Source organism: Musca autumnalis, unplaced genomic scaffold (genome assembly GCF_047663935.1).
Source record: "Musca autumnalis isolate F117 unplaced genomic scaffold, ASM4766393v1 scaffold_3, whole genome shotgun sequence".
NCBI lineage: Eukaryota > Metazoa > Arthropoda > Insecta > Diptera > Muscidae > Musca > Musca autumnalis.
Window position 1 is genome coordinate 184,233,480 of NW_027411866.1, and position 27,991 is coordinate 184,261,470.

The window sequence follows — 27,991 nt, forward strand, 5'->3', positions numbered from 1 at the left end:
GAACTTTAAGAACTTGGGTTGGCCTAGTAAAGCATCAGGTCTTCATCTTCACTTCAGTGAACGAAAGACTTCCGACAATACGGATAAAAGCAAAATTCTTCAACATTAGCTTCATCTGCACTCATGCTCCCACTGAAGGCACGTACAGACCAAAGATATATTTTACGAGCGCTTAGAAGAACCATATGACCCGTGTCCTGCCGATGATGGAAGAATGCCAAAATTGGAAGATGTATATATTTGGTCCAACAGTTAGGAAATTTAGTCTCCACATTGAAACATCTGACAATTGACTGAACTTGATAGATTTTGCAGCAGCGAAGGCATATAAGAAATAAGCTCGACATTCATAAGGGCTAACGACAGTCAACAAATCAAAAATAAAACACGTGAGCCAAGGCTATAGTCGGGTCGGGGCCGACTATGTGATACCCTACACCACTACCCCTGTGCATAAGCTTTTGACTGGTAAAATTCAAAATATTAAAATTGGGATAGCTTAGCGCCTTTAATGAAGGCCTTGAATGTCTTCATTAATACATGTCGATTTTGTTGAAACGTATTTAAGTGCATCGTCAGTACAACTCAAATAAAAAATGGGAAAGTGTACGCCAACCATCAATAGGCTTCTTTCTCCCCATCAACCTCCAAAATATCGTGAGGATTTGATCAAAATTCCGTTCAGTAGTGTGATTGCACAAAAAATGGAAAAAGGTAAATGCATTACCGACTATTCCGATATCTCTGTTGTTTGGCCACCTATGGCAACCTACTTCACATCGTTGTGAAGGTGATATTTGCAACTTTCCTTGCCAGGTTTTGCTTTCGATATACCTCTTACAGAATAGAGATATTCCGACCCCTGAATAATATCCGACCTTTACCAAAATCAATAGGTTGTTTTCCTATGTGGGACCCCCATTAACACCCACGATATGATCAAAATTGCGACCTGTAGCGTGATTACAAAAAAAAAAAAAGGAAAAATGGGTATTACCGACTATTCCGATATCTCCGTTATTTGGCCACCTACGCCAACCTACTTTGCATCATTGTAAAGATGGGATTTTCTACTTTCAAAGACTTTGTGTTTGGAAAGTCTTCAACCAAATTTGTGATATTCGTCATTATTATTATTTAAATCGCAAACCTACGTTACATCTTTGCAAAGGTGATATTTTCTACTTTCATGATAAACCCCATATAGAATAGGCTTCTTCCCCTTCTAGACCTTCATCAACACCCAAAATTTTGTGACGATCGGATTAAAATTGCGCCCTGTAGCGTGATAACAAGGTTTAGATGGACAGAAGGACAGACGGACGGACAAATTTAGCCAGATTGATTCAGCTTGTCGAGACATTTATTTTGGCATATATATGTATGCAAAGTTAGGACCAAATCGGTTGCTACGAGAAATCACTCATACCATTTTAGCGAATATTTTCGAACTTTTGTGGGGGAGGTTCCGGAAAGAGTGGACCTATAAGCACCACCTTTGAATTTCATCTAATATTCGAAGAAATATTACAATATCCAAAGTATTCGGTTCGAGCTCTTCAGCCACTACATATGGTTCCATAGGGGGGTTTTACAACTTTCGGGCTGTTTTCTCAAGAAGTATAACCTTGCCCCTGAAAAAAATTTTACTGCCGTAATTGAGGCAGCGAATGCAAGTTGCTTCAACAAAAATCAAAGTGATTCGAGAGTAGGTCTTAAAGTGAATTTATCCAAAATTTTATGTGGGAGGTACCCGAAGGAGTGGACAAATATAGTCCATATTCTAACTTTATCTATATCTGGTATATATGTATAATAATTGTTCCACAAACATCCCAGAAGGGACAAGGGAGACTTCTCTCATATCAATGAGGGATGTGTAAAGTATGGACAAAATCGGTCAATCGCATCAAGAGTTATCGTGCGCACAATTTCACCGAATATTTTTGAACTTTTGTGGGGGAGGTACCAGAAGGAGTGGACCGACATAGCTCATCTGCCATAGCTCAGGCCATTTTCCCAGGAAGGGTGGACTTGCCCCTGATGAAACTTGTACCATCGTATGGGGAGCAGTGAATAGTAGTTATTGCAAGAAAAATCAAGGCGATTTGAAGGCAGGTTCTAAACTGAACTTTTTCGAAATTTTGTGTGGGAGGTACCCGAAGGAGTGGACCGATATAACATATTGGAACATCATTTAAGACTAATAGAAATTTCACGATGTGCAAAGTATGGCGCACAAATTTCCGGAACATTTTCGAACTTTTGTGGGGGAGGTACCGGAAAGAGTGGACTGATATAACCCATCTTCGAACTTAAACTAGGTTTGGCTAAAATATTACGAAAGGCAAATTTTGGACCGAACAGACAGACGGACGGACGGACATGGTTAAATCAACTCCAAATTGTCTGAAACATATTTCGTCTAAACATACTTGGGGTCTAAAACCATTATTTCGATGAGGCCCGTATGAAAGTGTATATACCCTCGTAAGCATAAATGCTGAGGGTAAAATGCGCACGAGAGAGGTATCGGAGAAAGAACATAGGAGAAACGCATTTTTCTTGAGAAAAAGAGAGAAATGGAAAAACTGGAAAGTGAAAAAATCGAAATGTACAGGCGTCAGTATGAAATCCGAAAAGTAAAAGATCAAGCTGATGGTTATTGTGCAGCCTCATCCTCCTGGGTCATTTGGTAAGTGACACAGATAGTGTGCTTTGGATATAGATAGATAATTTTTCCAAACTTTTGTTACCCAGTATTAGCGAAGACGTCGAAAATATTACAATTCCAATCCTAGAACTCTGTATGAATTGTATACCGCCCGCCCAGAATGAAGTAAAGACAACAGTGAACCGCTTGACGAATAACAAGACATCAGGAGCTGATGAAAACCGGGACGACATGCTGATAAGGTGGCGTGCATTATTTTGCATCATCGGGTAGGAAGAACGCGTACCAGACGATTGGAATCTGAGCATTATGTGTCTCTTATACAAGAAATGAAATAAAACTAATGGTCTATTTAGGCACTTAAGTCTGCTCACTATTGTGTAAAACATCCAGGGATATTGTGAAAACGACTAAAGCCTATGGTCAACGAAATAATTGGGCCATCTCAATGCGACTTTAGACCTGGAAAATTCACCACTGACCAGATATTTGCCCCGTTCAAAGGTATTCTAAGCTATGTCTGAATTTGGTATCCCTGCAAATTTACTGACCGCTACCAATATCATGATTTCACTCCAGCGAAGGGAGTTTTCTATTGGCTTTTGAGTTTTTTAAATTATGTTTTTTTAGTGAAACCCAGAACTCTTTAAGCATCGAGTATTCTCATGTAATTTATTGATATTTATACTTAGGAATATGTAAAATATAATGAAGTGTTTAATTCTTTGTTTGTATCACACTGTGCTCTACCATTTGATCTATGCAAACATTTGCACTTACTTGTTCTGTAAGTAAACCATTTGGACAGTCTTTCAGGAAGCCTTTATGCCTATATGGGAAAGTAATATGTTAAGTGTATTTTGTATAGATTGGTTGATATTTTCTAAAGAGAGAGAGAGGTAATATAGATTTTTTCGAAACATAAACTTACCATTGTCTGATTTCTTTTTCTGTGACTGCAATGAAACAAAAAAGAAACAAAATTATTAGAAAGTTGAATAGAAAATATATTTGTTAAAGTATGTTTACAAATGTACGAACAAGGATTACTTATTACGTCAAAAAACGTCGCGATCTAATTATAAATATGACTACTGCGCTGTTGTGCAGCTGTAAGCACGTCCGCTTGCACTCAGAAGGTCTGCGGTTCAATCCATGAACAGAACATGAAAATTTTAGCCATGAGAACCCCCTCTACACGGTGTGTCCAAAATGAGGTCCCTATCATTGAGTCAATATGAATCGACGTGCACTTATTGAGAGAGAGAATGTGTTTCTTACAGTACCGAGCTTTTTTCCAGTTCGACCTGTATGGCTTCCACGACAAATGATTTGTATCGCTGCCATCGGATGTTGTCAGTTTAGTCGGGATAACATTTTTCATATATTTTCGAGGACTTGGATACAAATCCCAGCCTGGCTTAGGCTGGCTTATTTATATTTTTATTTTTATTAATTTCTCGTTGGAGTTGAGCTGAACGATCGAAGATTTTTTACATATGAAAAAGGAAAGCCGAGGAGATTCCCTCACAACTGGAATTATGCTACCAGTTTGGCCATGCATACTTCGAAGATTTTTTTAACAAATCAAGCCAGAGATTCCTTTAAAGGAACGAACAGTGTATGCCTTCTGATGGCGAAGGGAGCGTAAAGTGTAAACCCGATCAAAGTTGGATGTCTCAATGACTTAATAAACATTCAAATGTCAAAATATTTCACTCGTTACCTTTTTTGTGATAGCAATGAAATTTGGAGACAAGCAACACATTGCATTATCTTTTATTATTAACTGAGATTAATAAGGCTTAGATACTCACTATGAGGATAACCAAAGGCGACCTGGCATAAAGTCCCGAAAAGAATCTTGGGTCTTTTGATAGACCAGACCGCGGCCATTAGGCTCAATTTTGTTTTGGGGATTATGACAATGGCTGTTATAAAGTTTTTATTAAAAATTTTACTTTAAACGCGTAGCCGGCTTTAAGTTTGTCCAAGTGTGAAAACCTTAAATCCGATGGCCGGCTACTTTCACAAACTTTAAATATAAAGTTGACTGTTTACACAACTTTGCATCTGTCCAAGTACGAAGTTTTAAACCCGGCAGAAGTTCGAAAGCGCCAAGAAAACTTACTTTTATTAATCAAACCAGTAGGAATGGCGTTAAATTCGGCCAGGCAGAACTTGTTATACCTTCCAACACGAGTTGTATTGAAGTAAAGTGGAATAGTTAGTTTCCTTTCGTTTATGAAGAAGACTTAATACCAAATTTCCATTATTTCGGTAAGGTAATGTGGCTAAAACCTAAAAAAAAATACCGAAAATCAAGAGGTAGGCTTCTACGGGGGTTATGGGAAAGCGTGGACCTATTCTGATAATTTCTTTCTGGAATATTGTATAACCCCATGGTAGACTAAATAAAAAAATCAGTCTTTCGGTGGGATATTGACTTCACAACCTTCAGAATTGCGAAAATCGGGAGGTACCGCTCTATGGGGGCTATATCGAAACGATATTTCGATAAAACCTTCAAAATATCGAAAATCAAGAGTTGCGCTTCTATGGGGCATATAGGAACCCGTGGACATATACTGATAGTTCTCTTCTGGAATATTTTGTTCGGGTAGCGGAAAGGACGTTCCGAGACATCATCACTGCTGCAGCCATGGCGAATACCCGAAGTAAGACCAAACTTCCCAGCAGAGGCAACGGGATTAGCAAATGAGCGTGATGAGCTTCGTCGAACCAACCCCAATGATCCTAGAGTCAGGGAGCTTACACTGGAAGTTAACAGGCTGGTCGGCGAGCATAAGCGGAACAAGTGGTTAAATCATCTGAAGAGTTGCAGCATTGGAGCCGGTATAGTTGAATTTTGGGCAACGGTTAAGTCACTCTCGAACCCTGGAAGAAGGGAAGATAGGACCTCAGTGACGTTGACTGACCCGGAGAGGTGCGCAAGTTATTTCAATCGACAGTTTGTCTAGCACCCCAAGAGTGACAGGTCGAAGAGAAGAGTATTACGTCGCATCAGATCTCTTCCTGCCGAGGAGGAACCACCACAGTTTACAATGCCATCAGGAACGCTAAATCATCCCAAGCGTTGGGCCCTGCTGGAATCTCCATGGTAATGCTGAAGCAGCTGGTAGAGCCGGGAGTGGAGTATCTCACTAAAGTTCTCAACTTGTCGCTATCCACCCTCATTGTTCACGAAGTCTGGAAAATGGGCAGGGTGGTCCCACTACGGAAGCCCAGCAAGGATACCAGCAAAAGTGATTCGTACAGACCGATTTCGCTTTTGTCGCCTGTAGCAAAGACCCTTGAGGCCTTAGTTCTCCCCAGTATCAGAAATAGCAATCAAGTTGCCGATCATCAGCATGGATTCCGTTACCACATATATTTGTCAAGGACAGTGATGGTGGCGCTTGACTTATCAAAGCCTTTGATACAGTCAGGCACTATACGCTGTTTGAGGACATTGAGCAGACAACCCTCCGGCCAAGCTTGAAACGTTGGATAGTCAATTATATGTGTGGACGCCAGTCGTACGTGGATTTCAGGGACAAGAAGTCCAAACCCCGTAGAGTGAAACAGGGTGTTCCCCAAGGTGGGGTGATATCTCCGGAACTATTTAACCTCTACCTCTCCTGTATTCCGCCCCCTCCGGACGGCATCGAGATCGTAACGTATGCGGATGATTGCACTATCCTGGCGTCAGGTACCTATCCTGATGACATCTGTGGGAGACTGAACAACTATTTAACCGATCTTTCCCCTTTTTCTATTCGAGGAATATGCAGATGTCCGCCACAAAATCAACAGCCACTCTGTTCACCACATGGACAGCGCAGTTTGAAAGTGAATTGAATGTCGTGGTCGACGGGGGCAGAATTCCGACCACAAACTGCACCAAAATTTTAGGTATCAAATTCGTCACTACTTTCAAGATGTGCGCGCACGCCATAGTTATCTGCGACAAACTGAAAAGTAGGAACAAGGTCCTCAAGTCCCTAGCCGGCAGCACTTGGGGTGCAGATAAAGACACCTTGTTGACCACATATAACGCGATAGGTCGGTCTGTGGTAGGCTATGCGGCGCCAATTTGGTCCCCGGGATTATGTGATACGAATTGGAAAAAGATTCAAACCTGCCAGAATGTCGCCCTGAGAACAGCAACAGGGTGCCTCCTCAAGTCTTCAGTGGACCATCTACATGAGGAGGCAAACATTCTTCCAGTAAAGCAACACAATGAGATGCTTTTGTTTCAGTACTTGCTTGGGTGTTACTGTGAGCGCCATCACAATCACCATCTGCTGGCTAGGCCCGACCCATTCAGGCATATCAGGAAGGATATTCATGCTCTAGAGAGGGAGGTCCAACAATATAGGAGAGAAACCTAGATCAACAGGCATATCAAGCAGGTTTAAATAGTATTCACACGAATGCAGTTGCCAAGGCCATTAGCAAATATAGTGTGAATAAAGTCCTCGAAATACATCCCCCATCTATCGCAGCTGAGGAGCGTCAGCTGCTACGACAAACTAGAGTAGTTTTGGCTCAACCACGCTCAGGATATTGCAGTCGTCTAAATTTTTATTGGGAAGAAATCGACCGCGGCGTGCAAGACATCTTCCCAGTATGCGGCATGGGCCCGCACGACTCAAAACACCTTTTCAACTGTCCAGCCAAACCTACTCATCTAACTCAAGTGGATATGTGGTTACATCATCGAAGCAGCCACTTTCCTGTAACTGGAGATAGTCCCAGAGCCAGATTGAACAGAGGAACGAACATACAAACATAATAATAAACACTGTTACCACAACAAAAACAACCTAAATTCCAACTTATTGAGTACCATCCTCTTACGAAATAAAGGTCGTGCTAGATACGAAACTATTGTTTTGGCCTCCAGGCATATCTGGACGGAATATACTTCAGACAGTTTGGAACCGACATAGCCCAGTTAGTATGTTTGTCCGCCTGATAGGTAAGTGCGCACGATAAAACTCGAGCGGATCAATAGATTTGGCCTAAACTTTACATATCGCAATATTTTCTTCACACTTTATCGGTATCTTCCGTTATCTCCCTCACAAAAGTTTAAACGTATCGCTTAAGTGTAGTTTATGTTTTTTTCAAAAATTGTTTTGAAATGTGCACAGATAGTCCTTTTGATCCTAATTACAACGATATTTTTTAAGGGTATGTTCCTGAAATAATGACCCAAAAGCTCCAACTAAAATGTCTGGTTCAATGTTCTGTATCGGCTCATTCCTTTAGATACCCCCTTTACAAATGTTCAACACGGCTTTAATCCAGCGATAAACCACTTCTTGAATCGTGTTGAAATTATAATAGCGAGTCTTCGTTACAACTATATAACTGTACCCTCCATAGTTCTCTCTATAATGTAAAAACTGTTCCAGAATCCCCGTCTAAATGGTATTCTTAAAACAAAAGAAAGATTTTATTTGTTTTAACTCCTTTTTTCTTTCTATAATTTATTCTTTCAATTTTCAAATTCTTTTTGGAAAGATTTGCTTGCCTTGAGTTGTCAACACAATTCAATCTAGAAATGCAACATTAAGACATTCTTTGATTTATTGCAACATGAAAAAGCAAAATACGCCACAAAAGAACCTTCCAGATATGATTAATTTTTATACTATTGCCACTCAAAAGCAAGCAAATAAACAAATAAAGGAGAGAGGGAGAAAAAAAAATAGAATTTAACAATAAGTAGATAAACAAAATGCCATAAAAACAAATCTCGAAATAGAAAAAAAGCTATCAACAGCAGACAAATAAACAACATCCAACAATTGAGGACTGTTGCTGAAATCTAGGATAACGACAGCAACAGACTTAATGGTGGCATCAATTGCATTGCAGTTCCTCCGAACAATACCAGCCAGAACCAGCAGCAGCACCACTACCATCACCATCCCGACTACATTCACTTGCATATGCAGGAACGCATAGCAACACTCTTGCCATCACCACCACCATCATCATCATCATCACTGTCATTGGCATACTAATACAGATAAACACTCCCCTGTTGGTGAGTAAATAGAAAACAATGGGGAAGAATTTTCAAATGAATGGAAAAATAAGTCTTATCAAGGCAACTCACTATGAAGAGGATGCAAAACCGTAGCTACCACTTGACAAAAATAAATGTACACTCCAAGATATGTGGTTGTGATTGCACGCAGAACAGCAACAGCATCACAGAACAGCTCAGTCCTCAGTCACTTTATATGTATGTCTTTGTTGAAAAGCTACGAATGTGAATAATATTGCATTGCAAATAATGCACCCTCACTGACAGACAGACACACTGACTGACTTAGTGAAATATTAGGTGGGATACCCCATCATGGTATGTGAAAAATGGCTCAAATATTTAAATACAACACAACTTATTGTTTCAAATTTGTAAATGAAATAACTGGTAGTTTGTCGTTGTTGGTTTTTGGTAATTTATGATCGTTATTAAAATACATTTGCATTTTGCTTGTTTTGTATGTTGTATTTTAATTCTAAGCCAACTGGGGACAAATTCACCCTAATCATCTTATTTATATTCATACACTGTGACAAATGTGAAATTGTGTGCATAAATGGTATACAGAAAGGCAGAGAGACACACGTTTGCATGCATGGATGTGGTACTGAATGTAAATGGCAAATTGATGTGGATGTAACGCAATGCATGTGAACATTTCTTCATTTCTCAGTACTAATGCAACAAATTACTTTTTAAATGTAACAATAATAGCTAAAAATAGTAACGTAAAGCAGAAATCATAACTTAAGCCAATTAAATTTTGTTCAATTATTTCTAATATTGATTCAAGGTGTAACCTTAAATTTAATATGGGGTAGCAGAAACGACTTTTTTACAGGAAAAATATGGAAATTAAAAAATGAAAATCTGTACAGAACCCAAAATTAAATTTGAAAACAAGTAAAAAATTATCAGTCGGCTTTGCCGACAGAGTTATACCCTCAGCCTGTGTATATTGAAACAATTATTTCCCAAAAAACGTATGTATTTAGGGGGTTTTAAAAATTGTGGGTGTTTGAACCGACAAAAATGTTGATTATGATTGAAGGAATGGATCGACATTGACCATTATGGAAGTGGATCGCCACTACATATGGTGCCTATGCGGTTTTTACACCCTTCGGGCTGTTTGCTCAAGAAGTATGGACTTGCCCCTGAAAAAAATTGCAGCATCGTAATTGGGGCAGCGAATGCAAGTTGCTTCAACAAAAATCAAAGTGATTCGATATTAGGCCTTAAAGTGAACTTATCCGAAATTTTGTGTGGAAGGTACCGGAGTGGACAAATATAGTCCATATTTGAACCTGATCTATATCTGGTAGATATATAAGGATGTATAAAGTATAGACCAATTCGGCCACTCCCTTCAAGAGTTACCGTACCAACAATTTTTCCGAACATTTTTGAACTTTTGTGGGGTAGGTACCTGAAGGAGTGGACCGATATGGCTTATCTTCGAACTTAAACTATGTTTGAACAAAATATTACTAAGGCCAAATGTTGGACCGAATCGGCAGATCCGTTCTAGAGTTATCTTGCGCTCCAACCACCTTACACGGTGTCATACGGGTTTTTTGCAACTTTCAGTCTATTTTCTCAGGAAGTATGGACTTGCCCCTAATAAAACTTGTACCCTCGTATGGGGGGCAGTGAATACAAGTTGATAAAACAATCAAATCGATTCAAGAGCAGTCCCTAAACTGAACATTTCCGAAATTTTGTGTAAGAGGTACCCTAAGGAGTGGACCGATTGAGTCCATATTGGAACCTAATCTAAGTCTGGTAGAAATTTCACGATGTGCAAAGTATGGACCATATCGGTTACTTCCTTCAAGGGTTATCGTGCGCACAAATTTTCCGAACATTTCTGAACTTTTGTGGGGGTACCGGAAGGTGTGGACCGATATAATCCATCTTCGAACTTAAAGTAAGTTTGGACAATATATTACGAAAGCCAAATTTTGGATCGACTCGGCTGATTCGTTCGAGAGTTATCGTGCGCTCCAGCTAGCCAGACAGACGGACGGACTTGGCTAAATCAACTCCAAATTTTCTGAAACTCATTTCGTCAAAACATACTTGTGGTCTAAAACCATTATATCGATGAGGTATAAAAAGGAGGCAAAGCAACCCATGCTACAACGTATGTCCGAACTTGTATACCCTCCACTACGAATGGTATTTAAGTAAAATGGAACAATTAGTTTCCTTTCATTTATGAAGAAGACTCAATACTTAATTTCAGCAATTTAGGTAAAACAATGTCGTTAACATTCAAAATACCGAAATTCGGGAGGTACCGTTCTATGTGGGCTATATCAAAACGTCGATCTATACTGACAAATTTCTGACGTAAAGTTTTTAGACTCAAATAAGACTAAATACCAAATTTCCGATATTTCAGTAATATAATGTGGTTAAAACCTGAAAAATAATACCGAAGATCGGGTGGTACCGTTCTATGGGGCTGTATTAAGGTGTGGACCTGTACAACAAATTTCTTGGGGAAAGTTTTATACCCCCAACGAAGACGAAATACCAAATTTCAGCCACTTTCAGCCAAATTGAGGCCACAACTTTCAAAATACCGAAAATCGGGAGGTACCGTTCTATGGGGGCTATATGAAGGCGTGGAACCATACCAACAAAATTCTGGAGGCAAGCTTTATACCCCCAACGAAGACTAACTACCAAATTTCAGCCATTTCGGTGTGATAATGAGGCTAAAACCTTCAAAACACCGAAAATCGGGTGGTACCGTTCTATGGGGGCTATATCAAAAAGTGGAACGATATAGCCCAATACCAAACATCCTAGGAGTAATATATACTTCTATACCAAATTACAAAGCTCTATCTTAAAAATTGTGAGCTGTATCTTGATTTCAACAGACGGACGGACAGACGAACATGGATATTTATATATTTTACCCTGATCAAGAATATACATAGTTTATAGGGTCTCCGATGAATATTTAGATGTGCTTTAAACGGAATGAAAAATTTAATTATACCCTCCAGTGCACTATAGGTAATTTGGCCTGTTTTTGAGGCAAAAATTAATAGCGGTGGACTTATGGACTTTTTATACATTTTTAATGCTTCATATGCAAAAGTAAGATAAAACATAGAATTACACAGAAAAATTCGGATATAGCGAACATCGGTTATAAGAAACTACGTTTATAGCGAACAAAGTTTTGTGTTTCCAAAGAATTTTTCTTAACACGACCACGATTATAACGAACAAAAATTTTTACCCCGCGAATAGAATTTTTTACAATTTGTTAGGATTTACAGGCCCGCTTTAAAGCACAAGCGGATAGTGACGAATTTAAGCACTGTTTCAAATATTTTAACATATAATATTTAAAAGTAAGCTTAAATGAGAATTTTGCAGATGAACACGTTTATAGCGAACGTCGGATATAACGAACAAATTTTCTTTTTCCTACCCCCTATTGTCATTTTACATATTTTATTTGTTCCAATCCAATGAATGTGGTTGAAACAAGAGAAAACGGTTATAATGAACTAAAATACTGATCCGTTAAAAGATTTTTATAAACATTGATATGTTTAAAATATTGATTCGCGAAGAGATCTTTATAAATATTATTTTTTAAAAGGACCAAATAAACCACGCAATCATGATCCCTAGTTAGAACATATTATGGCTATAATTAACAAAAATGTTGACCACAACACATCTGTACATTTTTAGAACATATGGTGAATATTTCTTTAAAGAAAATGTCTTTTTAGTCCATATAGGATGTTTTTTGTGTTTAATATTTCCTTCACCAAACAAAAAATTAAAAAAAAACAACTTGCATTTGAAAGAGGAAATAAGTTAGAGGATAGCGAAGCCGCCCCACAGTCGATGTGTCTGAGGAGCCTTCCTAAACCAAAGGCGAAACATGCATGTCACACAGTGGTGATTGTGTGGGTTCGTATCGTCGGCTTTCCTTTTTCAAAAAGCATCTTGGTCAGTAAGCTCGTCTCTAACGAGAAATTAATTAAAAAAATTAATAAAAAATGACCTTCGCCTAATAGGCAAAATTTTCAAATAAAAATAAAAATCAGCTTGAGCCAGGCTGGGGTTCGAACCCACGTCCTTGAAAAACACATGGAAAAAAGTGTTGTCACGGCGTGTTAGTGTTCAGAACCAAACTCATAACTTTCAAAGGTTACGCTAAGCGTTTGTCATGAAAGCCATACAAAGATTTGAACAAAAAATTCAACTTTGTAAAAAAACAACTTGCATTTGAAAGAGGAAATAAGTTAGAGGATAGCGAAGCCGCCCCACAGTCGATGTGTCTGAGGAGCCTTCCTAAACCAAAGGCGAAACATGCATGTCACACAGTGGTGATTGTGTGGGTTCGTATCGTCGGCTTTCCTTTTTCAAAAAGCATCTTGGTCAGTAAGCTCGTCTCTAACGAGAAATTAATTAAAAAAATTAATAAAAAATGACCTTCGCCTAATAGGCAAAATTTTCAAATAAAAATAAAAATCAGCTTGAGCCAGGCTGGGGTTCGAACCCACGTCCTTGAAAAACACATGGAAAAAAGTGTTGTCACGGCGTGTTAGTGTTCAGAACCAAACTCATAACTTTCAAAGGTTACGCTAAGCGTTTGTCATGAAAGCCATACAAAGATTTGAACAAAAAATTCAACTTTGTAAAAAAACAACTTGCATTTGAAAGAGGAAATAAGTTAGAGGATAGCGAAGCCGCCCCACAGTCGATGTGTCTGAGGAGCCTTCCTAAACCAAAGGCGAAACATGCATGTCACACAGTGGTGATTGTGTGGGTTCGTATCGTCGGCTTTCCTTTTTCAAAAAGCATCTTGGTCAGTAAGCTCGTCTCTAACGAGAAATTAATTAAAAAAATTAATAAAAAATGACCTTCGCCTAATAGGCAAAATTTTCAAATAAAAATAAAAATCAGCTTGAGCCAGGCTGGGGTTCGAACCCACGTCCTTGAAAAACACATGGAAAAAAGTGTTGTCACGGCGTGTTAGTGTTCAGAACCAAACTCATAACTTTCAAAGGTTACGCTAAGCGTTTGTCATGAAAGCCATACAAAGATTTGAACAAAAAATTCAACTTTGTAAAAAAACAACTTGCATTTGAAAGAGGAAATAAGTTAGAGGATAGCGAAGCCGCCCCACAGTCGATGTGTCTGAGGAGCCTTCCTAAACCAAAGGCGAAACATGCATGTCACACAGTGGTGATTGTGTGGGTTCGTATCGTCGGCTTTCCTTTTTCAAAAAGCATCTTGGTCAGTAAGCTCGTCTCTAACGAGAAATTAATTAAAAAAATTAATAAAAAATGACCTTCGCCTAATAGGCAAAATTTTCAAATAAAAATAAAAATCAGCTTGAGCCAGGCTGGGGTTCGAACCCACGTCCTTGAAAAACACATGGAAAAAAGTGTTGTCACGGCGTGTTAGTGTTCAGAACCAAACTCATAACTTTCAAAGGTTACGCTAAGCGTTTGTCATGAAAGCCATACAAAGATTTGAACAAAAAATTCAACTTTGTAAAAAAACAACTTGCATTTGAAAGAGGAAATAAGTTAGAGGATAGCGAAGCCGCCCCACAGTCGATGTGTCTGAGGAGCCTTCCTAAACCAAAGGCGAAACATGCATGTCACACAGTGGTGATTGTGTGGGTTCGTATCGTCGGCTTTCCTTTTTCAAAAAGCATCTTGGTCAGTAAGCTCGTCTCTAACGAGAAATTAATTAAAAAAATTAATAAAAAATGACCTTCGCCTAATAGGCAAAATTTTCAAATAAAAATAAAAAAAAAATATTTTTGCTGCAAGGAGGGCAACTTCAAAAAAGTGATATAACTCAAAAAACGCAAAAAATCGCACCTTGGTAATTATATAGTTGATTCAGAACCCTTTGCTGATGATATTCCCGTTGGTAGAATTTCAGACAAATTTGGACAATTTTGTAAAAGTCTATAATATGAAACTATAATTTTGTAAAAAAAATAATTCTTAGGTTGTATCCTATATGACGATTTTTTCTGCGGTAACAAACATTTTGAAGAAAATTATTTCATAAAACAGAAAGAACACACGGCCACCATTCCACTGAATATCATATCTATGTATTTGATGATTACCAAACTCTTACAAATTGCGTATATATTCTGCTCTGAGTTTTAATCTTTTTTAACATATTTTATTTTATCTTCGAAATTTTAATTTTAACTTCGAATTATATCGCGAGTTTTGAATATTTTTGAAAACAGATTGCACATCCATAAAATTTGACATATTCTATCTTCGAATCAAATTAGAAAACTCACTTTATTAAAAGTGCAAAAATCGAGTTTTTGCCTAAAAACCCGTCCAAATTATCTACAGTGCAGTGGAGGGTATAAAAATCCAATTGGACAATTAATACGCTAGAGCACCATGTAAATTGCAATAATGCAAAAACTGGGAATGGGAAAATGTGTTTTCTACACAAAAGCCATTATCGAGCAGACACGTTATTGCAATTTGCATAAGGGGGAAAGGTCAGTAGTTCTTTTTTCATATGTGTGCTACTTTGCCGGTATATGCCCTTCAGGAAACAAAATATAGACCAAAAATATTTTTTTTCATACAAAAGTAATGGTCCATTTCACCCGCTTAATAATATTAGATCATCATCCAAAATTGTAGAAATTTTCTTCTACCTAACTCTTACCTCGTGCAAAATTGCGTGATTATTGAGCTATAATTGCGATCTCTAATCTAATATACGTAACTCATGAAATTTGAAAATAACGGTTATTTTTTTGATCAGACCTCGTATGTATTCAAAACTACTTTTTTATTATAGCCAGGTACATGTTTTAACGTTTCATAAAATTTTGCTCTTTTCGTTTCATACTTCTACTGCAATTTTATTTATTTATTTTTTTTTTTTTTTTGGTTGGAGAACAATATTGCAAAGGTTACAAACATATACCCCCATTATTATAAGCCTTCTTTTGTTATAGTTTGGATTTACCAAACAGATTTATAACGCTCCGGTTAACTTAAAGTTAAAAGTGATGATTGAATTCAAAGGGGGAGCTTCTTGGTATTAACTTTCAATGTAAAAATTATTTTTTTAATTCTTCCAAATTGGTTTTTTTGCGTTTTCAAATCCATCAGATAGTAAAAGAACACATACAATAATGGCCCATAATCTATGCTATGCTCGCCCATATATGTACGTTATTGGATGTACAACAAGAACATACGATCCCTTCATTCTCATCTGCCGTTGCTTAGCAAAGGAAAGGCACTCTCGGAGAGCCTAATGCATAAAACATTTGAACATCGCTGATCTACATAAACATTAAGTCCATTAGCCTCGTTGGTGCTCATTGGTATTTAGAATTCTCCCCTCTCCACTCATACTTATTAAGGCCCTATAAAGGAACCTGCCATATAATGTTGAGAGACATCAGATACCGTCATCTGTAGTAGAAACTCAGCTTCAGACAAATGTTAGCAATTGTATTTGGATATATAGTTCGTTTTTTAGAGGAAAATCCAACATATACTGTCAAACTCATTAAAAAAAGATTTCTGCTCTATAAAAATTATAAAAATACTTAATATAAACTTTTAAACTTCAACATATTTTTATCATTCACTTAAAATTCTTTGTAAATTTACCTAATATCGTGTAAATTTTTCCAATTAAGTATTTAAGATTATTAATTCATTCATGGCCTATTCCCTATTTTCCACAAACTTTCATATAAAATTCCCCACAATAAATTTTAAAAATATTGTACTCAAACTGAACAGCTTATCATATCACGAAGTTCCCGTTCATGTCTACAGATTATCACAGGATAATAATGCCATTTAAGTCTAACGTAATTTTTCTTCTGGTGGAAGGATGCAAAATATACAATATATACATACATTTACACAATATGAACTTTATCAGGTCAGACAGCTGGTGCGTACATCAAAGTGGGTTAAACATATAAGCAGATGCACCATAAAGAGTAAAGCTAAATTAAATGAGCAACAATATCTAAATAAGTCTTTGTGTTTACTTGCTCTAACATAATTATTTAATAGTCAGTTTTTTTAATTACCCAAATTAGTGTTTTATATGTAAGTCTGTCAGAAGAAACCTACAGCTCTTGTTGTAACGACACATCAAATACGTACATATGTATTATGGCTACTCCAGCCATTATACTCTGGAAATATTTATTTTCAATTTTCTTTACTTTCCATGTCACATTCATCAATATCAGGTGTGCGGCTAGACCCTTGCAACCACCTACATATATGTACAACACACTCACCCACACACAAATACCCTTTGAGACTGACTAACTAACTGTGTGGATGGATAGTAGTTTTAAATAAAAATCAATGGTACTACGTGGACGAAGAACTTGTATCCCAGAACAATTGAATGTAAAATGCAACAAATTGATGGACAACTGATAGATGAGAATGAGAATCATTGGTTCTGTGGATACTTGGTTTTGTTTCATTTGCCTACCTGTCGGAGTGGTTAACATACTACATACACATCTACAAATTGCTGTTGTACATTTTGTGTTTAAGCTTAGCAATCACTATGTATGTATGTGTGTGTATTATGTGGAACATCCAATCGATGCCGTCACCCTAGTCATCATCATATACGACATGGCAACGACAAGTTTAACAGTGATTACATTGATATTCATGGGTTTTAGTTCCTGTGTTCGTTGGTAGGCCTAATACAAAATTATTCATAATGGTCAAACAGAGGAGTATACGAAGGTAAATGGCGCCTTATTTTGGGCAATTATGTGTTTTAACCAGGGCTTCGTAGTCAGAGTTGGAGTCGGAGTCTAACAAATTTTGCTGGAGTCGTGAAAAAAGCTCGACCCCGACCTCGGGCAACAATTTGTTCAACATTTATAAAAAAAGTGTTAAAACAAAAATTCTATGAGTCAGTTAAAGGACCATAATATAAATATTAACCTTTTAATCTCTATGTTGATTACAAAATGCATATCGGAAAAATTTTTGGGTCAATTGATTATTTAAAATACATTTCGGAATAATGATTTCATATCGCACATATTCTAGGCGAAGATCTTCTAGAAGATTTACTGGTCATCTCATTGAAGGCTCACTGGTTTTCTCCACTTTTTTCTATTTGAATTCATTAATGTCTTTTGTGAAAGGATCTGTTGGACTTCTAAGAAAAACCTTGTGGTACTTTAAGAGAAATCGTACTGAAGACCAACTGGACTTTTATATGAGGCGCTCAGCACCAAAAAGGAATAACCCACATGCCAAAAAAATCAAACTGACTGTAAAGATCTAACCGGATCCTTTTGAAATAAACTCCATATTGCATTACATAGTGTTATACTATGCAATATGGAGTGTATTTAGTAGTTATTTCAAAAGATTCCGGTTAGATCTTTATAGTCAGTTTGTTTTTTTAGGCATGTGGGTTAGGCCGTTTTGGCACTGAGCGTCTCATGTACACTATATTGATCCTACTAGTCTTCTTGCTGAATTTCTATGAGAAAAGTTAGAGTCTCCTTTAAGATGAGCTTTCTGCCATTTTTTAAAAAGACACACTATTCGTTCTCTATGAGAAAATTTTTGCTTTTGATGGGCTTTTGAAGAACCAAGCGTATTTTATTAGGAAGTCTTGCTTTTATATTTTTTTGCTAATACAATTGTTATATATACAAACACAAACGTTCACGAAGAACATAGGGCATTAACTAAATCTCTCTATCTCTTGCTAGCATCTTGACTTGGTTCAATGAAAGTTAAGCTGCTTCACATTCTTGTTTCACACATCGTATCCATGTACTACGTGGGCGCCCTTGGCTGCGGTGCCCTTGAGGATTCCATTCAAATGATGATCTTGATATTTTTGATTGTGGTCGTCTAACCGTGTGACCAATCCATGTCCACTTTCTCTTCCTTATTTCAACGGATAATGGACTGCAGTTTGCCATTTGCTATAAAGCTTCGTTTGAGATCCAGTTGGGCCAATAAATGCGTAATATTTGCCTCAGACAGCAGTTCACAAATGATTGTAATTTCTGATGGGGATCTTCTCAGATGTGTACTTCGGTACGGAAAGTCGCTGACCGTCACTCACTTGAATTTTATACCCTCAGCACTTATGCTAACGAAATAATGGCTTTAGACCCCAAGTCTGTTTGGACGAAATCCGTTTCAGACAATTTGGAGTTGATTTAGTCATGTCCGTCCGTCTGCTTGTCTGTGTGGCTGGCTGACTGGAGCGCACGATAGCTCTCGAACGGATCAACCGGTTCGGCCCACAATTTAGCTTTCGTAATATTTTGTCCGAACTTAGTATAAGTTCGAAGATGGGTCCACTCCTTCCGAATTCCGCACGGTAACTTTTAATGGGAGTGACCGAAAGGTGTAAAAAAAACACCTGTATCACCATATGTAGTTGCTGGAGAGCACGATAACTCTCGAACTGATCAATCGATTTGGCCCAAAATTTGGCCATCGCCATATTTTGTCATTGTTTCAGTTCGAAGATAGGCAATACCGACCCCAAACTTTCGGTACTTCCCCGTATATTTAAAAAATGACATTTGAATTGTATGCACGATATCCCTTGAACAAATTTGGTCCAAACTTTGGATCTCCCAATAGTTTTCCAAAATTTAGTTTAACTTCTAAAATAGAGGTACCTCCCACACAAAAGTTCTACATTTGTGTCTAAGTGCAGTTTAAGATCTGTTCGAAGTTCCCTTGGAAATAGATGGACAGTGGGTAAATACCCAATGGGTAAATACCCGGTAAATTGGGTAAATACCGGGTAAATACCCATTTGTGGGTATTTATTTGGGTATTTACTATATTGAATCGCTAATACAACATCTTACACCCTATTTCTGGGTGTAGGTTGTGAAATCGTTTCAAAATGGTTAGTTTGAACATACTTTAAACAAGTGGGTAAATACTTGGGTAAATACGCGAGTATTTACCCAAATGTTGGGTAAAAACTCTTTACCTGCCGAACCACTTGAGGTAGCCCGACGAAAATTGGCTCAAATCTTATTTATATCAAGAGAATATCTGGTTTTGAAAATGGGGTCTCTGGGTCCATGTTTTCATATAGCCCCCATATAACCGTACTTCCCGATTTAAGGTATTTTTCACCTACTAGCCACATTTTACAATCATATTGACTGAAATTTGGCACAGTGAGTTCCCAATATGTAGAAAATCTCCTTGCAAAAATTTGTCAAGATAGGTCCACGTTTTCTAATAGACCCCATATAAGGGTACCGCGATTTCGAGTATTTATCCAAACCCGAAAAAAGGATACAAAGAAGTATTTTTATTTAATTTTATTATTTTGACTTTAAGAGCCGTTTCTAAAGACCAAAACCCCAACGCGAAGTAAACGACCAATATTGGACCATATTTTGGTATACTTCCCGATGTAACGTATCTTGAAGGTTTCACACTAGAATGATTATAATTTGGATTCTTTATTATCACTGGGTATATAACAGCGAGTTAAACATAACTGATTGGTAATTATTTAACACATTTTGAGTGATGGAATTTATTTTCGGAATCGACTCCGGAGTCGTGAAAAAATTGGACTGAAGTCGGAGTCTGACCAAAAATTGCTCGACTCCGAATCCCTGTTTTTAACAAATATTTGTGTTTTCTCGTTTCTGTGAAAGGACGTAAAATCCATTTCTTCCAGACATAAATCAGGTTCAAATATGAACTATATCAGTCCACTGCTTCGGGTACCTGCCACAGAAAATTCAATTTTTTCCAATTTGGTCGAAAATGCACACAGTAAAATTTCTACCAAACGTACACTAAGTTCCATGCAGATCTTTCTTTATCCGATAACATCTTTGAGTACCTTCGTCGCAAAGGTCTAATTTTTCGATAAGTGCAATTCAAGGGCTGTTTACGGATCATTTTAACATTTTTTCCGAAGATACTCTTTGTGGTCACGTTTATAGCTTTACGAGTTTACAGTTTAGCTGTTGTATTTTAGAGTTTTATCCTCGTTTTAATCCTATATAGGCCCTCTTTAAAACACTGCCACTACGACCACCCATAATCTACATAAATACCTGTGAGACAGTTAAAACTTCCACCATTACCAACAACAGTTAAAAATGCCAGCAGATGAGTGTAAAGGGTTCCAAGTAATGGCTTGTGTCTTACCAACATACGGACATATGTACGCACACACATGTTTGCATAACTCCATGGTTCTTAATAGTATTGCTTTTGGCCAATACATTCTAGCAGTTGGTCAGTAGAAAGAAAGCAGTCCGACCTGGATAACAACAAATAACAATTTTAATGGATGTTATGAATGTTGCATGTCCACATGCTTGTACGATGTGTGTATGTGTGTGAATATATTTTCTCTATGGAAATGTAATTATTTACCCACATTGGTCAGTTGCTACTATGTATACAGGTTTCATTTATGGTATGATGGAATCAAAGTGTGCATATTTTATTAGTCATATATGGTATTCACACATATGCACATACATGTGGCCATTAAAATATGACGAAGAATTCCAGTAGACTATGTGTTCGAACATAAATGAATCCATTAAAAGATACCACCAATCCGATAGGAATGGACAAATATCCTGAGACTATTCTATCAATAATCAAACTAATTGCAAGTCGGGTTTTTTTGTTCCATTTTGAAAGAAATGCATGTGAGACACATTATAGATATTGAATTGTGAGGTAAAGATGAAGTTTGACACCCATGACAAAAAATGTTACGGATTATTTTCTAAATTAGTTTTTCTGAAGTTATAAAATAATTAAAAACAGCTTGGATGTTTGAATAACCTCAGGACACAACTTCTACAGGTAGCTTTACTACTACAGCAAATACAACTCAATAACAACTGCATGGGAAGTTACTCTAAATAATTTATTTTAATTTCAAAACTAAATATTTGTATAGATTTTCTATATTAAAAAAAAAAAAAAAAAACAAGTACAAAAGTATAAGCAGGCTTTCTCGACTGAGATATACCCTCAGCATATGTGTATTTAAACTTTTATCTGCAGACAGATGGAATGTATTTAGGGTATTTTCGCAATTTTGTGACCCTTTTTGGACATTTGAGGATTGGATTAGAATTAAAATGCAAAAGTGCTGCGGCGGAAGTACTTAAAGGAATGGACCGACATGGTCCATTATGGAAGTGGATCTTGTTTTGGGAGTCATATCTTTTTGACAGATATCGCACCCACTAGTCATTTCAGTGGATCATCGTATTACTTTTAGACCAGGAAGCATAGACTTGTCCACGGAAAACATAATACCGCTGTAAACAGGACCACAACGAATAGCATCGGTATACATTTCCAAAAGATCGTCGAACAGACCCTACACTGCACTTAGACACAAATGTTGAAATCTTGTGAGGTGATACCGCAAGAAGAGGACCCATTTGACAAAATATTAGGAGGTCCACACTTTGGACCAAATTGGTTGTCCCGTTCAGTTTTTTAAATATTGGGGGGGAGTACCTGAATTTGTAGACCGGTATATGCAAGAAGTATGGACCTGCTAATTCAGGCAGCGAACAAAAATCAAGGCGATTAGAGAGCAGGTCCTTAAGTGAAATTATCCGAAACTTTGTGTGGGAGGTACTCTAAGGAGTGGACAAAAATAGTCCATATTCGGATCTGATCTATATCTGGTATATACATATATTAGGATGTGTAAAGTATGAACCAAATCGGTCACTCCCATCAAGAGTTATCGTGCGCACAATTTTGCCGAACATTTTTCAACTTTTGTAAGGGAGGTACCGGAAGAAGTGGACCGATATAACCCCTCTTCGAACTTAAACTAAGTTTGGACAAATTATTACGAAAGCCAAATTCTGCACCGAATTGGTTGTTGTGTTCGAGAGTTATCGTGCGCTGCAGGTAGCCAGACGGACGGACATTACTAAATCAACTCAAAATTGTCTGAAACGGATTTTGTCCAAACATACTTGGGGTCTAGGATGGCTTTTATATTAAACAGAACGTCTTGTTCCATAAGCCGAACTAAGAATAGATTCCAAACGCACCCATCTTTTGCTTTACTTCTCCAATTTTGGATGCCATGTTTTGTGGTATCTTCTTCAACTTGGCCTATATCGATGTCGGTCGGTTGGTATAGCTCGTGGTTCATACGACGTCGATATTTACCGTCAATGCATATTGGTCCATAAATCTTTTGAAGAATTTTTTTCTCAAACACACCAAGTTCTGCCTCATCTGCTTTCGCAAGTACCCATGCTTCAGATCCATACATAAGTACGGGTAGTATCAGTGTCTGGTAGAGCGTAAGTTTTGTTTGACGAGAGGTGGTTTTACCTTTAAACTGTTTACTTAGACCAAAGTAGCATCTGTTGACCAATATTATTCTTCTTTTGATTTCAAAACTGATGTTGTTCGTTTTATTTGTGGCGGTGCCGAGGTAAGTAAAGTCATTTACTACCTCAAAATTGTAGTTCTGAACATCAACAGTTGGTCCGAGTCTACTGGACGTCTTGCGTGTTGATATCATAAACTTCGTCTTATCGTCGTTGACTGCCAGACCCACTTTGGCAGACTCTTTTTCAATTTTCGCAAAGATGGCTGTTACGGATCGAGTTGATCGACCTATTATATCAATATCGTCTGCATATGCCAGTAACATTATATCCTTATTGTATATAGTGCTATTTTTATCTTTATCGGTATATACATTCGATTCTCGTATGACCTTTTTCAATAGAATGTTAAATAGGTCACACGATAGGCTGTCACCTTGCCTGAAACCTCGTTTTGTTTCAAAAGGTTCCGAGATGTTCTTTCCTACTTTAACAGCTGATCCTGTATTAGCCAATGTCATCCTCATAATCTTATAAGTTTTGCAGGGATACCAAACTCAGACATGACTTGAAACATCTTTGATCGAATTGGGCTGTCGAAGGTCTTATATTCGACGAACAGATGGTATGTGTCGATCTGCCTTTCGTGGGTCTTTTCCAGTGTTTGGCGCAGAGTGAAGATATGGTCAATTGTCGATTTACCAGGTTTAAAACCGCATTGGTATGACCCGGTTATTTCATTGACCATGGGTTTTAACCGTTCACACAGTACACTCGACAGCACTTTGTATGCGATTGGGAGCAGACTTATACCTCTGTAGAGATTCCAATCGTTGGGTATGATCTCTTCTTGCCAAGTTTCGGTAATTAATTGATGCATACTTTTTATCAGCATTTCGCCACCGGTCTTGAACAATTCGGCGGGAAGTCCATCAGCTCCTGCAGCTTTATTTTTTTCAGCCGATTAAGTGCTGTCATGACCTCGCTTTGGCTAGGTGGAAGACATTCAACGTCGTCATTTGCAATTGGCTCTGGCGTATCTTCATTGCCGCCCATATTCGATACTAAAAGCTTCATGAAATGCTCCTTCCAGATCCTCAGTACGCTATCTGCATCAATTACCAGATTCCCTTCATGATCGTTGCAGGAGAATGTGCCTGCACCATACCCTTCAATCTGGTGTTTTACACTTTGGTAAAATTTGCGGACTTCAATCTGACTCCTGAACATCTCGAGTTTCTCACGCTCTTCTTGCCCTTTCTTTTTATCTTCTGAAAATACGCTTCTCCTCTCTCCTCTTCTCGCGATATTTTTCTTTCGCGTTTCGTGTTGCTACTGAATGCAGGGTTGCTATGTATGCCATGTTATTTTCTTCAATAGCCCTACGGCACTCCTGATCGTACCATAGATTTGTAGGTGGTGGTTTTTGGTACCCAAGCACAGATTTTGCAGCAGTTATCGGGACAAGCAGTGCCATCTTCCAACATGTGAGTCAGTTGAGCGGAATAGGCTTGTGCTGTCGGTTGTGCTTGCAGCTTCTCGACATCCAGCTTCCGTCCTGTGTTAGATCGCACTTTTGCAGCAACATAAAGGCGAGTGCGTACCTTGGCTGCTACAAGGAAATGGTCCGAATCGATGTTCGCTCCTCGAATCTAACACACTGGACGAGTGTCTTCCGTCTATCACAACATGATCAATCTAGTTTCTTGTTTTCCCTTCTGGGGAAATCCACGTGGCCTTGTGTATGTCGGGGTGTTGGAATCTGGTACTGCTCACTACCATGTCTTTTGCCGCTGCAAAATCGATCAGCCTCATTCAGTTGTCGGATGTTACCTCATGAAGGCTGAACCTTCCGATCGTGAGATCAAAGATAATTTCTCTCCCAATTTTAGCATTAAAATCTCCTAGAACAATCTTAATGTCATGGCCAGGGCAGCGATCATATGCTCTCTCTAGGCGCTCCTAGAATATATCCTTGGTCTGTTCATCTTTCTCTTCGGTCGGGGCATGGGCGCAGATGAGACTCATGTTAAAAAACTTTGCTTTTATATGGATTGTGGCAATTCTCTCATCAACAGGAGTGAAGCTGGAGAAGAAATTTTAAGCCTCCTATTTACCATAAATCCAACACCTAGCTCATGTTCCGTTTCATGGCAGCTATAATACAGTGCGTAATCGTTTGTTATTTTTACGTCTGCCCGGTTCCATCGCACTTCCTGTAAGGCTATAATATTAGTTTGTACTTGACAAGTACATCCGCCAATGCGCAAACTGCACCTGCCCTGTAGAGTGTCCTGACATTCTAGGTGATGATTCCAGCAGACCATGGTCCCTAAAACGTTTGCCGGGTTCGTCAACTTTAGGGGGGTTTGTTTTTTCTTCTTTTTCTTTGTTTTTTTCATAGTAGGCGGTGTTTTGACTGGGTGAGTTACTAGCCCAACACCCAACCCAAGTTTTTAACGTTCTTATGGGTGAACGCGCGGCACACGTTAGTTCACTACCTTTGACGGATGTTAAAGGCAGCTCCCCAGGCGACACCACGGGGAGGTCAGTGTCCACTTAAGATGAAAGAGAGACCAAGATAAATCCGGTCAAGACCGTTGCTTGGTATCATTCATCCATCTAAAACCATTATTTCGATGAGGCACATTTGCCAGTATGAATGTGTATTTACCCTCGTTAGCATAACTGCTGAGGGTATAAAACATAAATATGCCCTTAAAAATGCGCCGGGTTATCGGAACATTCGGGTCATTATTGAAAAAGTGGGGTGGAACATCGCAATATACTAGGATATTTGGATATTTAAATTTTTATATATTATACTAGCAGACCCGGGTCCGCGTTACTGGCTCATTGTAATGAGTTTTAAAGACATCTTTTTATGGACTTTACGCCTGACAATTCAAAAATAGGTATTTTCTACCTCCCTTCTTCGGTTCATTGTCAAACCGAAGAGGATTTTAAACTTACCAACAGATTTTGTATGTAACCTTTCTTTTCTCTTAGGACTGTCGGATTTTTTCGCCCATTGATGCTGTTTAGGATTTATTATCGTCCATTTTCACTCTCTTTATCCTAAAGCGATCTAATTATAAAAGTTAAAAAAATGGTTAAGTCGAATTCTCCCGCTTATTGAGACTTATATGTTTTAGTTTTTCATGGCCGATGGACGTTTGAACCTCACCATTTAATGAAATTTGTAAATATATCGTTTTTCTTGATCGGGGTCGCAACCACCGTTATCTCGAAAATAAATTTGCAAGCCGATTCACTCATAAGTTTAGCAAATATAGCGATAAAACAATAGGCTCCCGAAATTCATCTACAAATATATAGCATTTTGCATATTCCTGAACATTTTCTGAATATTCGGTTCAGTAGTTTTGGAAAAATAATGTTTTGAAAAGAGTAGGCGTGGTCATTAGTTTTCAAGATATAACATATTAAAAACAGTGGGCGTGGTCCGGTATTTTGGATCCAAATATGTACCTAGGGTACACACAAAGCCGCTGCCTCCCAAAATATATGCTGAAACCGATATAATCATAAGTTTGGCTTACACGTATAGAGTTTAAAAGAAAGAAAGGCCTGCGGAAGGTACCACCCTCCTCCGAAATTCATAAAATATACATAACAACGGCAAACATTGATCTTTTGATGGAAATCGGTTCAGTAGTATATGAGATGTAACATTAAAAAAACAGGATTTAGATTGTAAATTAATCCCTAAATATCGCATAGGGGAGGAATTCAATAAAATATGTAGCCTGTTTTCAGGGGCCATCCCTGTACATTCCCTGACAATTTTAGGAAAATCGGTTCAGTAGTTTTTGCAGAAAAACTTTAAATTTAAATGAAAATTTAAAAAAGTGGGCGCGGTAATATATTCTTTCTATAAAAACCTATGTTGGGTTATGACGGCATTTGATTTTTATTCATATAGTTTTTTAATATCGCAAAGGAAAGTACGCCGCCACCTTCGAAATTCAATAAAATATGCATCCTATTTTCACCGGAGGCCGTCCCTCTCCATTCCCTGAAAATTTCAGGAGAATCGGTTCAGTAGTTTTGTAGATGTAACATATTTTAAAAAGTGGGTTGGGTCCTAAAATTGTAGGTAAGGTAGGAGACACAACCACAATTGTCTCGCAAATGAATTTCCAAACCGATACATTAGTAATTATTTAAAAAATAAACTTTTTTAAAAAAAAATATGGTATAGGAGATGTACCCCACCCCCTCCGAAACTAAATTTGTATCCTATTTTCACCGGAGGCGATCCCTGACAATTTCAGACAATTTTTCTTTTCATAAAAGCCTATGTCGGGTTATGGAGAACTTTTCACACAAAAAAAAATTATCAAAATCGGTCCAGCCGTTCTCAACTGATGCCATTACTAATGAACGACATTTGATTTTTATTTATAAAGATTTTAAATTTTATATTTGATATTTTATATTTTTTTCTTCGTATTTGATATTTTATACCGAACACCCCTCATAAATAGATTAATAAAACCTGCTCAAGTTTTAGATTAAGTTCAATAACACTCTTTTAATTTTCTACAAATTAATTTTAAAACTTTCAAGTGCATTCACATTTGAAGGCACTTCAAAATAATTTATTAAAATCTAAAAATAATTTGCTAATTGAGCCTCTTTAAAGAGGCAAAACATTGCGTGTCAACAAACCAAAGACAAACTAAATAAATTTACAAGAAATATTCCCAAAATCATACGATCTTTTTGTTGTAAACTTGCTGAGCATTTGTGTTTAGCCCTTTAAATAATAATACAACTTTAATTTTAGCACATTGTAAAATGCAAAACCACGAACTGTTGTTAC

General features: G+C 37.7%; 1 protein-coding gene across 7 annotated transcripts in view; it reads right to left on the minus strand.

Annotated features, from left to right (window-relative positions):
* The window catches only part of LOC141398574 (frequenin-1), a 156,238-nt gene that overhangs the window by 39,435 nt on the left and 88,812 nt on the right, over positions 1-27,991 (minus strand). For all 7 annotated transcript variants that reach the window (XM_073975968.1, XM_073975969.1, XM_073975965.1 and 4 more), the window contains 2 exons: positions 3,606-3,630; positions 3,455-3,503 (listed from right to left, as the gene is read on the minus strand). In XM_073975968.1, coding sequence (XP_073832069.1) covers positions 3,455-3,503; positions 3,606-3,630 — 74 coding nt within the window. The remainder of the gene's footprint in view (positions 1-3,454; positions 3,504-3,605; positions 3,631-27,991) is intronic.